This window comes from Prosopis cineraria, unplaced genomic scaffold, assembly GCF_029017545.1.
Source record: "Prosopis cineraria cultivar Desert tree isolate PC_DT_omini unplaced genomic scaffold, ASM2901754v1 PC2, whole genome shotgun sequence".
In the NCBI taxonomy this organism is placed as follows: Eukaryota; Viridiplantae; Streptophyta; class Magnoliopsida; order Fabales; family Fabaceae; genus Prosopis; species Prosopis cineraria.
In genome coordinates, this window is record NW_026555333.1 from 37692772 (window position 1) to 37711118 (window position 18347).

At 30.4% G+C, this 18347-nt stretch overlaps 1 protein-coding gene and 1 pseudogene across 1 annotated transcript; one reads left to right on the top strand and one right to left on the bottom strand.

Moving 5' to 3' along the window:
- Window positions 1-4444: 4444 nt before the first annotated feature.
- On the bottom strand, window positions 4445-12631 carry LOC129302738 (uncharacterized; annotated as a pseudogene).
- On the top strand, window positions 12487-18347 carry LOC129301818 (protein DAMAGED DNA-BINDING 2). The gene is made up of 11 exons (XM_054940420.1): window positions 12487-12920; window positions 13077-13167; window positions 13569-13696; window positions 14681-14803; window positions 14900-14988; window positions 15129-15249; window positions 15592-15683; window positions 16428-16557; window positions 16767-17015; window positions 17121-17317; window positions 17843-18347. The coding sequence occupies exons 1-11, from the start codon at window positions 12678-12680 to the stop codon at window positions 18036-18038; spliced, it is 1659 nt and encodes a 552-aa protein (XP_054796395.1). The 5' UTR covers window positions 12487-12677; the 3' UTR covers window positions 18039-18347.

Here is an 18347-nt window from a genome sequence, read left to right on the forward strand (position 1 = left end):
CAAAAATCAAAACCAGACAGTCGTGTAGGGTCACTACTTTGGGTTCATTGGACTGTTCGTTGGGCTGAGGACCAGATGAGACGAAGCTATTGTTCATAAATTGCCAGTTTTTTATTGTCTATTATCAGTCTCTCACTCATTAATCTCATGACTATAAGTTTTTTTGGATTAAAGTTTGATGAATAAGTTTCAATACAAGGTATTGCTCCTAAAAGTTTGGAGCCTTAGATGTAGTAAAACAATTAATGCATTTAACTCCGGTCTAATTGATTACCTTTTTGGCTTAAAAAATAATGAATTACCCTTTCAGAATTTTTTTTTATTAATAATGTATTCAGCTCTGGTCTAGCTTCTCTCTCATCTTTATATTATACTCTCCTCATTTTTAAATATAAACAAATTTTAGAGAGAATCGCATTCTGGATGGGAAAAAATAATAATGAGGGTCCAGAGCAATAGAAAGTTTAGCCTTGCCCAAGATAAGGTTTAGCAATTTAGTTATGCATGTTGAACTTTCTATTGTTCTGGGTCTTTACTATTATTTTTTTCTTATCCAAAAGTCTTAAATGTGATTTTTCCTAAATTTTAACAAACTCACACATTTAAGTAAGTTGGTTAATTTTTTTTTTTTCCCCAAGCAAAAAGAGACCATTTTATTTATATCAAAAAAGTAATACACTCACTAGATAGTAGAAAGCAAGAAAAGAAAGTAAGTAAAGACCTAGATACAACCTATAATTATATATAAAAAAACAACAACAAACAAAGCACAAAACCTAGCATAAAACCAACAAACACACCCGAGAAAAAAAAAAAAAAAAACAACAACAACAACAAAGAAAGCCAAAGCTACTAGCAAAACTATCTGGCAATGCCCTTTTTCTTCTCAGCATTAATGTTGTTGCCAAGCAGGCGCATCATTAGAACCGAAAACAAAGAGGATGGTGGCCAATTCTTAGTTAATTCTAATAATTATACTTGAAATTAAAAATTTTGGACTGAAATACATTTGTAATTAATATTTACTTAATTATACTATCCATTTAAAGAGGAAAAAATTGAAAAAATAATAAATATGTCTTAAAATTTATAGTGTTATTTATTAAAAAATAAAACATATGGCAGTTTCTCTTCTAATAAAAAACTGAGGAAGTGTACCTTTTATATAAAAATTTATTGGATGAAAAAAGATAAATTTACTCCTTTGGTCCAGTATTTTTAACTTAATTAAAACTTAATCCTGAATTTTGACTTAATGCAATCCAATTTTTATAGTTTTAATTTCATTAAAACTCAATTCTTATAGCTTTAATAATTTAAATTGATAGTCCATGTATTTTTAAAAATAGAATTATAAAAACTAAAATTATTTCTTGAACAGTAGAAATCATTATTTTTTTTGGCCAACAACATTAAGAACCAACATTTAAAACAATTAAAATTATAAGAATTAAGTTGTACCTAATAAAAATTCAAGAACTCAGCAATAATAAGTTATAATTGAACAGAATTTTAACCAAGTTAAAATTACAAGAATTAAAAGATTAATTCTTCTTTTAAAGAAATCAAGTAATTTTGTAATTTTGATAAAATTAATGGTGACTTGCCATATTCAGGTAACAAGAGTGATGTGTGAACTGAGTGAGATTTGAGTAGTGTCAATAATTGGAGCATTATGCTTCTTCTTTTTTTGGATAGGGTGAAACATTATGCTTCTAACATGGAAAAAACTTATAATAGTTATGCAGTATTTATATTTTATTTTATTTTATGATATATTATGATAACAGAAAATTATACTCCCCTCGTTCAAAAAATATAAAGTATTTTTAATCAAATTTCACCCCCAATAAAAATAATTACTTGTTTTTAAATTAACCATATCTTTTTATATTTACTCATATTTAATAAGATGTTTCATTCTAAAATAAATGTAAAATAATTTATTTAATAGGGGGCACTTTAAAAAAGATAATGATTACACCTTAAAAGACTTAAAATACCTTATATTTTTAAACGGAGGAAGTATATTTTAACAAAATCCATTGTGGTTGAGTTGAGAGATTTGATTTTCATTGAACAAAGTTAATAATTCAAACTTTGTAAATAGAAAAAATTACATTGAAAGATCTAGCTCTAATTGAATGGATCATCTTAGATTGAATTGCTAATAAAATTTGCCAATGCATTATAAAATTTTGCCTTAGCCAACGATTTAATTAGAGAAATCATTGGAATTATTTTTTTGACCAGAAATAATTGGAATTATTGTATTAAGCTTTTTCATAAAATTGTCCATTATAAGTATTTTCCAATATTTGGCTCTATATGTATCACTGAACTATTGAAGGATTTGGCCGCACATTTGAAAAAATCAATAACCCAAAAAGTAAAATGAATGCTCCATCTTGATGACACAAAAATATTTTTTCACAAATGTACCATATACAATAATTTTAAAAGGGGTTAAAGGTAAAAAAATGTCCCTAAAATACATACGAAGGGTCATATGATCATAAACTTAACTATGAGTCATTTTTATCGCTCAACTGTTGAGATTTTTAAATCAATTACTTTGTCATTTTTCTCGTTCATTTTTGTTTTATAGGGCCCACATTTAAATTTTGGGAAAGTTAAAATGAGGTCCCACAAATCAGAGTTAAATACTGCTAGTCTCACGAATAAGGAAAATTATTATGAAGTCCCATGGTCTTTAGGAGTGATTAATTTTGGAAGTAAAAGGACCAATTTGCCCTTGGCTGATTTAAAGGGGGAAAACAAAGGAAAAAGGAAGTAGAACCCATTTTTGCTTGTGGTAGCACCCATTTTGAAACTTCCCACCCTACTAGTTATCGATCTCCCTCTTATCTATGCATTGTCGCCTCTTCGATCCGAAAGCATCCTCTTCTCCTCCATTTTCCTCTTTAAATCGCACCTGGAGTTTGAGAGTGAAAGAAAAGTTAGATTGAAACCTTTTACATCGATCTTTCTCCAAAATCTGGTTGTGTTCCTCCATTGCTCTACCATTTATCCCCTGAATCAAGATCCATTCATCCCCCTTACTCCTTGCTCGCTATAAGCTCTATGAGAAGGGAAACCTAAATTTACAAAAGACGGCATTAAGGATATTTGATCTTCCTCTGAAATCTAGATGTGTTCCTCCATTATATGTGTTTGATTATTATTAGTGTTCTATGTTTATCTAATCTTCATTGTTGTATTGTTATCTAAAACTATGAATTTTTTTTTCATTTGATTTTTGGATTTTGGATGTAATTAAACAAACCTGTCTATAAAAGAACTAAAATGTAAATCCATAGAATGTTTCCTAAGTATAATTTAACATATACTTACTTTGGGTATTTTTAGCCTCCAAAATACTCACAATGTCATCCACAAGCAAACCCTAACAGAGCATTGGCACATCTCTCCATTTTCTCGTTTCTCTTCTTTCTTTTTTTGTCTCATTTTCGCAACTGATATCTGTAAAAAATGGCCATGCGCCGCGATAGACGCACAATGCGACATAGGGCATGGCACAAAGAGGTCCTCCCTTGTATCAGAAGTGTCTATGTGCCACGGCGGATGATCTCCATACTGCGACGTGTGGCATAGCAACATCACTCTTAATTTTTCTTCTCCTTTTGATGCCCAAGTAGCCTGCCTTAATATCGGACCCACAATTAAGGTTAAAATACAATCAAATATGATTATTAGACCTTCCTGGCCACACCATTTCAACTTACTTAATTAACCTAATTAGTTTTAATTAATCAGGAAATTAAAACTAGGATGTTAAAATTGCAAGAATGGTTCATCTTCTAACTATAAAATGCTCCTTTTGTGCCTCATTTAGAAGACAATCGTGAGATGCACCTTAGCTACTCTTGCCTCTATACGCATGGAAATGAGTTCTGCTTCCTCTTTCCTTTGTTTTTCCCTTTAAATCAGCTAAAGGCAAATTGGTCCTTTTAATTCTAGAATTAATCACCCCTAAGGACCATGGGACTTCATAATAATTTTCCTTATTTATGAGACTTGGTAGTATTTAAGTCTAATATGTGAGAACTCATTATAATTTTCCTTTAAATTTTCTAGTATTTTTACTATGAAATATTGTGTAATGGGTCCCACCAATATTTTTTATAATTTTAAAAAACTTCTCTCTCTCCCCCACCTTCTCTCACCCTCACTCTCTCTCTCCCCTCAATCCCTCCGTCTCCTCTCCTCTCTCTCTCTCTCTCTCCCTCTATCTCCCATATGTAATAGCCATAGTGGTTCTCTCAATCATCCGAGCTTATTCCCTCTAACATAGTAGTTAGGCTGAGTTTGGCCTTCTCTAGCAAGGCAACTCAGTCTCAAACCAAAGAGTTATTGCGAAGACTAAGGATGCGAAGGTTGAAGTTTTAGATGACAAAGCAAAATAATTTATGATGGGCATACTTCACACCCTGCCACTAATAGTAGTCGAGTGCTTGTTGAAGGCATAGAGATAGCGACTATAACAAACTCCTTGTTCCACATATTCATGAAGATGAACTAATAACCATAGTGTGTAAACCTGCTATATGAACACCACCATCAAGCTTATTATTCCTCAGCTCCTACATCGAACAACAAACTAATAATGAATCACAAACTTGAAACAAAAATCAAAACCATGAATATGATCACTTGATGATACGTACCAACCAAGAATAGTGAAAGCCACAGGTCGCACCAACACTTGAATACTAATCCTAGAGTATAAAGTATAAAAAGAAGTGTAAAACTTGTTCCCGTTTTTGGACTTTGTGATGGGAAGCCATATGTCTTGAGGATCAAGCTTCGTGACCCTCAAGGCCTTCCCTTATAGGGTTGCCCAAAGGAGTGATGAATCTTAACGTGAGATTGGACACTGATAACCTTGGGGTTCTAGGATTCTTGGGAGTCTTGCTCACGTGATGATCAAATACATGGGAATGAGGAAGAGCTTCTTCTCTATTCTGAGGATGAAGAAGAGGAAACCTTAAGAAAGAAGGAGAGTGAAATTGAGAAAGAGGACAAGATATGGGTAATGGAGGTGACATTGTAGGTGTCCCCATGATGGAAGTTATTCTTGGTGTTATAAGCGCAAACCATATTTCCTTTTGATTTTGCCATTCTCCTCCTCCTCCTCCTCTCTCTCTTTTTGTGCTCGCGCACGTGCTGTACTTGTGAGAAAGTCTGAGTTTGTGTGTGAGTATATGTAAGGGCTAGCTTTTTTCATGGGAGGAGGAAGATATCAAATATGCATGAAAAAAGAGATAAGGGAGTGGGACAAGGGGGAGAGAGAAAAGGGGTGAAGGATTAAAAATTTAAATCATGAGCCCCACAATGCAATAAACAGTCAAAAACATGATCTAACTAGTTAAATTGGCAACATGCTCTCACTAGCAAGCCATGAGTTGAAGGAGATAAAGGAGAGATGGTGAGATGGAGAGACATAGATGAAGAGATGAAGCTCTCATCTGGTGGCAGAGATGAAAGAGAGAGTGAATGGAGGGGAGAGAGAGATATTTTTCTCATGGCGAGTTCAATGACATTGTAAACGAAGCTCAGGTGAGTTCCTGAGTGCTTCACTTCTCTCGCAGAATCGAACTCATAACTTGTAATAAAGTAAAGCTAACATGCTCTCTCCAGCAAACTGTGAGTTGAAGGAGAGATGATAAGATAGAGAGATGGAGACACAATGATAAAGTTTTCACCATTTGGTAGAGATGAAGGACATAGATGAATGGAGGAAAGAGAGATTTTTATGTTATAAACAATATAAAAATGGTGGGACTCACTATATAATATTTTATAATAAAATAATTATAAAATTTTAAATATGGGACCCACATATAGAAAAAGTGTGCAGCTTAACGTTAGAGGCACAGTCAACAAATTTTCTGAAGTTAAGGGGCAAATTTGATCCCAAGTTGAGTTTAGAGTTATTTGTGACCCTTCATGTGTACTTTAGGGACATTTTTAACCCTTAACCCTTTTAAAAAATGCTACTATATGAAAAGTGTTACATGATTTAGTTTTTTAATAATAATGAGGAGGAGGAGGGACATGGAACTAGTCCCTTTGATTCTTAATACAAGATGTTTGAAATTGAAGTAATTAATTTTTTTAATTTGACTCTACTTTTTTTTGTTATAGTTTGAATTCTAATAATTTATTATAGTTATTAATTATAAATAGAGGTGGGAATTCGAGCTGGTTTAGGTTCGACTCGAATATGCCTAACTTTCTAGAAAGCCTGAATAGCTAATCCCAAGTCAAATTTCTTTGAGCTTTGGGGATAGCCTGAATACCTGAATTTTATTTTTAAAATTATTTTTAATTAATTTTTTTACTTTAAAAGTAATATTTTTATTTTATAAAAATATGAATATATATTTTTTGGATACCTAATTGATGCATTAGACTCAAATATATAGTATTTTAGTATAAAATAACCTAAAACTTAAATAATTAACATTTATTATATTTTTTAAATATATAATTGTTTTATTTCAGGCTTGGCCCAAATTTTTTCCGGTCTCAAATAGGCCCGAACATAAAAAATTATCTTTTTTAAAGCCCAACCCTAAATTTTTGGGCGAGTTTGGGCTAACCCAAATTACTAGCTTTAATTATAAAGAAGGATAAAATTATAAAATTATATATTTTTTATAATTTTTAGATTATAACTAGCACTTTTTAATAATAATAAAACTGATTATCTTCATTTTGTATTAAAGATAGGAGGGAAAATAATATAGGGAAAATTACTATTGAGTCCCGTATAAAGATTTTAATTACACAAAGATCCTTAAAATGAAAAACTAACTTTGAAATCTCTAAGGATTTCGGTGTAAATGTTATTGTCTAATTATTATATTGCTCAAAATCTGAACAAGAAAACAAAGTTGTTATTACTGGTTGCCTTGTTGTCATTACCCATAGACTTGTTATTTTCAACAACATGTAACTTATATAGTTTTAATTGAAACTTTTTCATTTAAGAAATTTTTACTTGTTAATATCCTAAAAGGAAGTTGTCACTTTCTGTTGCCTTGTTATCAATTTTAACGACATACTACCTCCATTTTTATATTTAAGATGTTTTCAACTAAATTTTATATATTAATAAAAGTATGTTATTTAATTAAAATTACATAAAATTACAATGACTTTCCAAGTATACTCTTAACAATGTCACAAATAATATCATGATAATAGCGTGTAAAGCACACAATTAATATTTTATCTATTTTTAAAACAAGACCAAAAGTATTTAAGTACTCAAAAATATCATAACATTTTTTATATTTAGAAATAAAATAAATTTTTAAAAAATATCCTATATATAGAAAATAAGGGAGAATTTTAGTTTAGTACTTCCGTAGAAACTTAATTTCAGATGGATTACAAAAAATTCTGAAATTGCAATTCAGTTCAAGGGAGAAAAGTTAAAAGAACTTGACTGATAAAAAGACTAAAATACCTTTTACTTGTTATGCAGAATTACTAATTATTAATTTTTTGCTATACTTTTTAATTTACTAATATCACTTGTAAATTACATCCGTTTACAAACAATTAGTAATATTAGTGGTTAAATTATTAACTTTACTTGTTAATTTATTAATATCAATTATAAATTACAAGACCTGTTAGTAATTTATAATTAATGTTTGTAAATTATAAGACCTATCAGTAATTTATAGCTCATATTCATCAATTAACAAGTGGAGTAAGAAAATTAATAACTAATGATTTTTCATAATAAGTAAAGAATATTTTGGTTTTTTTACTGATAAAATTCTTTTAACTTTTCTCACATAAACTAAAGTGAAATTTTAAAATTATTTTAGACTCACTTAAAATTAAATCTCTATTAAGGTACTGAACTAAAATTCTCCTTAGAAATAAAGAGGGTATAATTTATTTAATATTGACAAAGCTGCAGGTAATGATAACTCATTCTTCTTCTTCTTCTTTTTCTTTTTCAAGTCATGGGCAATATAATAATTAGATAATAAAAAATATTTACACCAAAATCTACCGAGACAATAGAGATATTTCTCCATTTTGTAGAACTTTTAGGCAATTAGAATCCTTGGAACTCAATAATAGTGATTTTCCCTCTAATTTATAACAACTCAATTATATAATTCGATAATTGATAAAATGCATAGGGATCACATTATATAATATAATTATATTATACAATGCAAAAAATGTGTATATCATGTCCTACATAATGGGTTCACCCATAAAGCAGGCATGTTGGCAGTAGGGCTGCACAAAAGACTGGACGGGACTGGACTTTAACCTAACCCGGAGTCTAGTCCTTTTCATGAAAAGGACTGGGTTAGGTAACTCATAGTCCGGTCTGGTCCTGTGAAAACCTGAAAATTAACAAGACTGGACTTAGTCCATAGGACTGGAAGACTGGTCCTGTTAGTTCAATACTCACTTGACTTTTTTTTTCCTTTTTTTTCTCTATGATGACCAATAATCTATTTCAATTTAACAAACTCAATTAAGATAATAAAAACACTTATAATCATAATAAATTCATAATAATTTCTAACACCAAGAAAATAATATTTTAGTTACAGTCCAAACTCCAAATGATTTAAATACATAACTTCAATAAAAAATCAGAGAAAAGACCAAAAATAGACCAGAGGAAAAAAATCAGCAAGAACAGAAGTAATAAAAATCAGCCCACAGACATGTTCCTTCAAAGTTCGAACAGATCAAGATCAGAGTGCAAAGTGCAAGGCAGGGGCTAGGGCTTTGGCACACTGAAGAAATTGAGAATGAGAGCAAAGTTGAGTGAGTGGTTGAGACGCTAAGTGCTGTTGAGTAACAGTGTTGAGGTTTTTTTTTTTTTATCAGAGTGCAAAGTGTAAGGCAGGATTAAGACTTTTTTTCTAAGGCTTATTAATTAATAATTTATAAATTAATTTTAATTATATTAAAATAATTATATAGGACCAAACCGGACCACTTAGTCCAGATGTTTGGTCTCTAATCTCGTCTTACCCGAAAAATCAGTCCTGTCTTTTTAGTCTTTTTGATCCTATAGGACCAGCATTTTACGGGACTGAACAGGATCAAATTTTTATGGGTCGGATCGGACCGAATGAGACCACGAGACTTTTGTGCAGCCCTAGTTGACAGCATTGCCATATCTGTTTCCAACACAGAACAAGCCACGTTGCTTGTAAAAAGGCCCGCAGAGAATGAAAGAGAGATAATTAGTTTAATTTAATGAGACATGAAAATGCGTTGAATTCAATTATTAAAAAAATATAATTTTAAGTGCCTGCATTTTTATTCAAATTTTTTACATATTCTCATATTTTTTTAATATTTTAAATTTTAATTTTTATATTTTTATTTTTTAATATTCTAAGTTCTTATAAGGTTTTTATATTTTTTTGTTTAAAAATTTAAAAAATTAAAAAATAAAAATATAACAATTTAAAATATTAAAAAAAAGTATGAAAACTTATAATAAAATATCAAGATCTACAATACAGACATTTCAATGAAGTTCACTCAAAACACGTGTCAACATGGTCATTTAATTTCCATTTCCGGCACAGAACAAGCCACGTCTCTTATGAAAATGGTCCGAAAAATAGAGTAAAGAGGTATAACGGATATATAGAAATAAAAGTAATAAAAATATAAACAAGATTTGCACTTTTGATCCTTGTGCCCGTTTGGCTTAGAGTTGAACTTAAACAAACAAGATTATAGATAATTATGATTTTTAAAAGTGACATTAATTAAAAGTGACGTAGATAAATCATAATTTTTGTTTGAATACTTTTTTTTTTAACAAAGTGATTATGAGAATTGAGAAAGTTTGTTTGAATTTTATTCATCAAAATCACATTTGGATATATAATTACAAAAAAAAATTATGATTTTCATAAAGTTTTTAAATTTTCTAAAATTATTATTACCAATTATAAGTTAATAAAAACCTAAGGAAAAATTAATCTCTTACTCCTTATAGTTTTGATTTAGTTGTAATTCAATTCTTGAATTTTGACTCATTATAACTCAGTTTTTAAAGTTTTAATTCAGTTGTCAATCAATTCCTAAATTTTTTCTCTTACAATTTAGTCCTTAAAGTTTTAACCTCTTAAATATTGGTCCTTATATTTTTAAAAATAAAATTATAAAGATTAAAAATATTTTAAAATTTATTACTAATATTTTAAATTATTAAACCCCTTTAATCTGTATAAATATTATAAATATTAAAAGTTTAAAATATTTCTAATCTTTATAATTAAATTTTTCAATACAAGGATTAATATTTAAAATGTTAAAACTTCAAGAATTAAATTATAAAAAGCAAGGTTCGGAAATTAATTTATAATCAAGTTAAAACTTTATGAACTGATTTATAACGAGTTACTAGTTAGAATTAAGGAATTGAGTTACAACTGAGTTAAAATTATAAGGATCAAATGATTAATTTTTTCAAAACCTAATCATAATTTTTTGAATGCAAAAGCATCTTCTGATAGCTTTCAGTACTCAATATGTAGCAAAGAATCAAAATTATGATTGATCTAATTTTTTTAAAAAAATTATAAAAACAATGCAAATGAGCTTCATAATCATTTATATGGACTTAAACAAAATTATATAAGCTTTCACTGCTAAATCAAACAGGCATTTAACTTCACAAAACATTTCATTTCAGAAAATCAAAGGTTCATTTTCACCGCACACATATATATTAAGATATATCAAAAATAAAAAATTAATATTAAAATTAAATACAGGATTTGTTTTTCATAATTTTTTATTTTTAAAAACAAAAAATAAAAATTCGTTTAATTAAATGCTTTAGATTTAAATGTTTCCACAAAAAAAAAACATGTTTTAACTTTTTGTTTTAAGAAATGGAAAACAACTTAGAACTATTTTCATTTTTAATTTTTAATTTTCAAAACATATTAAATTTAATTATTGTAAATTACTTTTAGGTATGACTAACTACTATTATGGACTATCATTATTAATCACTGTTAACCAGTATTATTGGTCTTTTGTTAAACTGTAAAATAATTCAACAAATTTTCATGTTCTTTTAATTTAAAAAATATTTTTATAAAATTAATTTATAAAAAAGTTTTGGAAAAAAAGAAAACAGCAAAACTGAACGAGAGCTTTAAAATATGAAAACTTAGATCATTTGATTTGCAAAGTTTTTACTTTTGATTGAAACTCAGTTTCTAAATTTTAATTGGATGCAACTCATTTTTTATTATTTAATTTTGTTATAATTCAATATTTAAATTTTAATTCATCAATTATTATAATTTTAGCTATTTAAAACATTAGTCTTTAAAACAAATAACTTTAATCCTTATAATATTATTTTCAAATATATATGACTAACATTTAAATGATTAAAATTATAAGGGCTAAATTAATCAAGTTAAAATTTAAAAACTAAATTACAACAAGTTAAAATTATAATTATAGACACAAAATTAATGTTGTTAAATTCATGAGTTTAAGTAAACTTATGATAGAAATATAAACTCAAAATATAAATTTAGATCGTAAACGTATAAAAGTTTACCTTTATTAATAAGTAGCCTTTAAAAGTACATGATTAAATAATTAAAATATAAAATATGATTATAATTTAATTTAAATATATTTCAAATATAAATCATTAAAATTTGATCTATCTATATTTATATATTATTATTTTTAACATAGAAATTTGAAAATAGGGTAACTTATTTTTGGTATGTTTTGTTTTCTTTTTTTATTAATATTTGTTTTTTTTAGTTTTATTTTTCCTTGAAATAGATCCTACCGCTTTTATAAATCAAGTTTTATACAATATATACCTATTTTATTTAATGAGTTTATGAGTAGATTGACACGATTTTATAAGCTATAGACGTAAAAATGATAAAATCAAAGAGTCAACTCGCAAGTATAATTAAGTTGTTTAATTTTAATTTATGAGTAAGTTAATAAGATTTTGTAAGTTAAAAATAAAAAAATAATAATCTTATAAAGTTAACTTAAAAGTTTAACAACAATGCAATGAGTTATTCCTTTTGTTAAAAAATATGAAATATTTTCAATATTTTAAAATATAATTAATGTGCCTTTTTCAAAAAATACCTATAATAAATAAAGTATTTTATACCTATTTTGAAGTGAAACCCTATATTAAATAAATATAAATGTAGAAAGATAATATTAATTTAAAAATAATTAATTACTTTATTAAAAAATAAAATTTAATTAAAAATTTCATATTTTTAAACATAATAATAAAATTTAGTTGTGAGTTACAAAAGTATGATAGGGACCAAATTTTAATTAATTTTTCCTATAAAATATTAACTGAGACTTGAGATTCCCCGTTTTGGTACCTTGTAAGAATTCAACCAATTCATAGCCTACGGCTATCAAGGGAACAGAATGGCAAACAATAAAGCACTGTGGGTTTTTTTGTAATCTCGCCATCTGCTGTCCCTCCGTTGCCCAGGGAGGACGTCGAGTCGGTTGTGTCGATCAATTTCGCACCAAATTTCTCGCTTTTTTCTTTTTCACTTCCAGTTGACTCCATTTCTGTGTTTTGGATTTGCGATCACCTTCTGTTTTCGTTCTAGCAAATGGCTCCGATTACCCGAAAAATGGCATTCCCGAAAGTAATCATTGAGACGGACTCTGACTCTGAACAGAGTACCTCTGACGAAGAAGCAGAAGAAGAGGAAGATTCTGAAACATTCGAAGACGAAAAAGAAAAAGAAAATGGGGTTGCGGAGAAAGGGGACCCTGCGAAAATTGAAGTGGTTTTGGATGCAAAGAAGAAAGGGAAAGCACCTATCACTATCAGTCTCAAGAAAGTTTGCAAAGTTAGTGTGTCTTGCTTCGGTGGCTAGAAAATTGCCTTTTGTTTTGTGTTCTCCTTTGCTTTCCTTTCTTTCCCTGTCATTATTTGTTACCGGTATCATTCTTTTGAGGTTGTTGCTTTCAACTTTGGGGGGGTTTTATCGTTAATGGTGTTTTAGGTATGCAAGGAGCCTGGACATGAAGCGGGATTCAAGGGCGCAACTTATATCGATTGCCCAATGAAGCCTTGCTATCTTTGTAAAATGCCTGGTGACTGAAAAAGTTTCTTTCTTTGCTGTTACTTTTATTCATTTTAATATGAAATGCGTCGTCCTGAGTTTATTCTTGTTCTCTTGGGGAAACGTTCGTTCTTCCTTGAAATACATGGCATTTTATCTTTTTACCTAAAATGCCCTTCATTCCCCATGCATTAAATAACAGCAAAATTGGAAAAGAAAATGGAATTTTACCTAAATAACTACTTTTCTCTATGAGCGTGTGTAGGTAACAATTTATTATATTTGAAATGGAGGTATTATCATGTTAAATTGTACTTAAGGTTGTCTTTCTGGCTTAAAAGTAACTTCAACTGTGCAGGTGTCTTTAGGCTTTACAATTTCATTGTAATTTTTGCCCTTCACATCTTTACTTGCTGTGTTTCTTAATTGAAGGACACACTACGATGACTTGTCCTCATCGAGTGAATACTGAGTTTGGAGTTATTCCTGCTCCACGCAGAAATACACGCAAACCTTTTGAATATGTGTTTGAACGCCAGCTAAGACCATCCGTTCCTCCGGTAAGCATAAGTAAACTATTTTTTCGTTTTGAAGACAATATTATTTTCTTTTTGGTCAATGCAGTAGTAATGCAGTTGGTCCATTTTTCCATCTTTAAACATAGCAGTAACTCAAATTATGTTCTAAGCAGCACTCTGGTGGAATTTGTCCTGCTCTTTGGGTTTCCTAAATAACATTGCTGTGATAAATGTATTTGGTTATTAGCTTTGGACATCGAGGCAATATATCTTTGATATGTTGAGAAAGCAAAAATCCATCACCACCTCAGACCCATCCGAAAAAATTTCTTATTGAAGGATGGCGTGTATGGTAGTTCACCGCATTTGCATAATTGCATTTGTGCATGCTATTAAAAAAGGCGCATGTTGGCTTGCAAAATCAATTCCTTATTCTAGTCAGCGTTATTGCAGCAAGTAACTCAATGTCTTCAACTAGTTACCACAAGTTTACAAAGAAATAACTGACTGAACTAAAGCAAACTTATTTTTCTAAGTGTAATACATTTATCCCTTCTGTAGCTGTGGTTCTCTTTGTATGACTGAATTTCAATTTTATTATTGTTGTATTTCATTGCAAGAATGCACAGCCTCTCAGCCTTATAAGCATTACAGTTTCATCTTAAGCATGGCATCGTTGGTTGGTCTCCAGTCACCACCACTTGATCATATCCTACGGTTTTGGTTTACAGTCACCCTGCGCTTTTTGGGGGGGGGGGGGGGGATGCGTGCACGAAGTGGGGAAAAAGAAAACACTGGATTGACAAAATTTTACATTGTTGGGATGAACCAATGACTCATTTAGTTTTCTTCCCTGTTCTTTTATATACTGAGGCGCTTTAGTTTTAATTTTAAATTTCTTTATAGAGCTTTATAACTTTAATATTTATGATTTCACTTTGTTCCTTAATCATGAATATTTTATTCCTTTCAAGAGAGATGGAACATATTATAATGCAGCTCTTGTTTTTTCTTTCTTTGCAACAGATCAAACCAAAATACATGATCCCAGACCAAGTACAAAGTGCTGTTATCAGACATCATAGTAGAAGGGTAACATGCTTGGAGTTCCACCCCACAAAGAATAACATCCTCTTATCTGGAGATAAGGTTATTCATTCATTTATAATATTTTGCATTTTGTTATCCATAAAGTTTGATGTTTATGAGTCCTAATTTCATCTTTCTTTGGTTTGATTGTAAAAGAAAGGACAAGTTGGAGTGTGGAATTTTGAAAAAGTAGATGAGAGGATGGTATATGGGAATATACATTCGTGCATAGTAAATAACATGAGGTAAGTTGTTTTTTTTCAACCATGATTTTTTAGTTAATGCATAAATGTCTTATTATGTGTTGACTGACATCTTTGTACCTATTTCTATCTCTGAAATGATATTAATTTTGAAGGTTAATTGCAGTTTGGCAATTTTGTAGGTTCAATCCTAGAAACGCTTGTATGTTCTACTGTTCTTCCTCAGACGGAACCTTTAGTTATACTGACTTGGAGACTGGAATTTCATCTTCACTAATGGACCTTAACCCTGAAGGATGGCAGGTGACATATTTCTCCTTTGCCCTTTTCTTTGTTTGTTACCTAATCTTTGAAATGTTGATTGATTGGTGAAGCCTGGAGATCTAATCATAACCTCAACTAAGCATTTTTTTTTTTTTAGCTTCAAGGAAAGATTTCTAGCTGGTGTGTTTTAGGATCATATTGATTTCTTTCATCTAAAAGTAACATGGGTCAAAGATGAGATATTTGCTTCTTCTTCAGGGTAATATATGGTGATAAATAAGTGAAGTGTATGAAAGAAGATTCACTGATTTTTGTCTGTCAATGAGTGTGTCTCTTATCTTTCTACAGAAGAAAAAACAAACTTTTATATGTTTTGATTAGGGTCCAAGCAGTTGGAAGATGCTTTATGGCATGGATGTTAACTTGGAGAAAGGTCTTGCACTTGTTGCTGATAACTTTGGCTTTCTTCATCTGTAAGTAACTTTTTTAATATCTTCCTTTATCCTGACAAAATAGTTGTTTGATGCAATGTGATGCGTGAAGATACAAGCTGGTATCACAAAATAAAAGTTACAAACATGAACAACATTGTTGGAAAATACAAGCTAATTTTTTTACATTGTGTCCAGTACTCAAATGTTGTCAGTTTCTTGGCACATAATTTTATATGACAACATTTGTTAAACTTCATTGTAATCTTAGTTGGTAACTTTCCTGTCTGTTGGCAGCTTGTTGGTGTTGCCATGTAACAGATTTAAGTTTTCCAAATGACACTGCCATGTTCGTTCTTTCTATATAGTTTGTGTTTAACCATGAATTAAAATTTATATTTGGATAAAATTTGGTTGGCCACTCATCTTCCTGTTCTTGATTCTTTTTATTTTATGTTTTCATATCAACAGTTTGTGGATGAAATGTGATATAATTATCTGAGCATTTGATAGGGGCTTGCCTATTGTTGCAGAGAACCTTGTCAGTCTGTTCATTGTCTTTGAGTTTGAGGACCATAATTTACTGAAGTTGTTAAGGAACATGACATATGAAAAAAAAAACTTCTTTTGTTTGGAATAAGATTGAAATATGCAAGAATGATGTAATAGCCTTTTGAGCTGTGATTTCCTCTTAATAAGAAAGCTGAAGGCTCTAATCTTCTTGCTATATGTTGTATGTGAAATTAGTTAGCTAAGAAATATTTATAAATATGGTTCCATTTATAGGGTTGATACTCGAACTGACCACAAGACTGGAAATGCCATTTTGATTCATAAGAAAGGTACCAAAGTTGTTGGTCTTCATTGCAATCCAGTGCAACCTGATCTCCTCTTGAGTTGTGGAAATGATCATTTTGTGAGTTCACTTACTTTTTCATTTTCATATTGCCGTTAGCATACAAACATCTATAGGTATGCATTTATTTAACATTAAATTATGTTGGGATTTTTGCCACTTTACTTGTTCCTGGAACAGATGCAGATATCTAGTCATACCTTCATGATATTTATGTTTGTTCTTGAATCTTGTTTGTTCCTAAAGTATGTAGTGGTGATTTTTTGCAGGCTCGTATTTGGGATATGCGTCGGTTGGAAACTGGTTCATCCCTTTATCAACTTGCACATGGTCGTGTTGTTAGCTCTGCATATTTCTCTCCTATTTCTGGGATTAAAGTCCTTACAACATCACTGGACAACCGTCTTCGTATATGGGATTCGGTATTTGGGAATATGGACTCTCCAAGCCGAGAAATTGTACATAGTCATGATTTCAATCGGTATTTGACTCCTTTTAAAGCTGAATGGGATCCAAAGGTTTCCTACCTCTTTTTCTTTTTCCTTCTTTTCATTCTTTTCCATTATATGCCCATATTTCATAACAATTTTGAGGGTTGCAATTTTTTTTTCCAATGATTGCAGGATCCATCAGAGTCCCTTGCTGTTGTTGGTCGTTATATAAGTGAAAATTATAACGGAGCTGCCCTGCATCCCATTGATTTCATAGATACTAGTACAGGGCAATTGGTAGCAGAGGTCATGGACCCAAACATTACAACCATCAGTCCAGTAAACAAGCTGCATCCACGTGATGATATCCTGGCATCTGGAAGTTCTAGGTTTGAACTGTCTTATAATTTCTATTTTTTTTACTTCATTTGGTCACCTGACTGTTAATTTTGTTAATATACTAGATTGCAAGATTTGTTCATGTCTGCAATTATCTTGGCCAAAAAAAATACATCTGCAGCTATCACTGACAAGTAAACCTGACTATTAATCTCTTGGCTGATGTGATTTGACCTGTAAACTCAAATAATGAGTCTAAGGTTTTTATCCTTTTGTAATTGAAAGATCTTTTCAAAGTTGACACTAGAAGAACCTTATAACAAGTATATATGAAGCATGGTTTTTCCTTGCTTCAGTTCAGAGTTGATTTTATTAATTTTGGGAAGCTAGTTTAGTTTGTGTGTGGTCTTTATTAGTGCGAATTATTGAGTATTATGAATGTTGATTTCAATTTGACTGGTTTTATCAATCTAGCTGTTAGATGTAAGGGTTGAAATCAAAAGAGGGCTAAGAAGGATTTAACTTAATCAAACTTGGTCTCTTGATTCTTAAACTGACTTGGGTTACTTATGTAGATCACTGTTCATATGGAAGCCTAAAGAGAAGTGTGAACTTGTAGAGGAGAAAGAAGAAAAGAAAATTGTGATCTGTGCCGGTCCTGAGAAGAAGGGTCAGAAAAGGGGCCAGAAGAAGGGCGATGACGATGGCGATTCCGATGATGACGATGCTTTCATATCCAAGCTTAAGAAGTCAAAGTCAAAAAAGGCTTAGTAGAAGGTCTGTCATAGTTGAAATACTTTCCATTTTACCTTGTAATTTTATGTAGGTGGCCAAAATTTCCTCCCATTTTTGTTGCTTTGGTATGGGAGGCATTCCATTATCAAGTATCAACTACTGAGCTTTGCTTCTATGTTCTTCCTTATCGGATGGAAGATTTTTGTTGTGTAGCTTTTTGACATTTCACCATCTTCTAGTTCTAGTGGCATATAGAAGGCCTCGCATTTTGTGATCTAGTACTTAGATATGTGGATTTGTCCCTGTATGGTGATATTAGAAAAGTATAGTTCTGAAGCTTTTTTA

Coding starts and splice junctions, on each gene's coding strand:
- LOC129301818 (XM_054940420.1), top strand. CDS start 12,678: ATGGCTCCGATTACCCGAAAAATGGCATTCCCGAAAGTAATCATTGAG. Junction 15,684..16,427: donor AACTTTGGCTTTCTTCATCT/GTAAGTAACTTT, acceptor TTCCATTTATAG/GGTTGATACTCGAACTGACC. Junction 17,318..17,842: donor CTGGCATCTGGAAGTTCTAG/GTTTGAACTGTC, acceptor TTACTTATGTAG/ATCACTGTTCATATGGAAGC.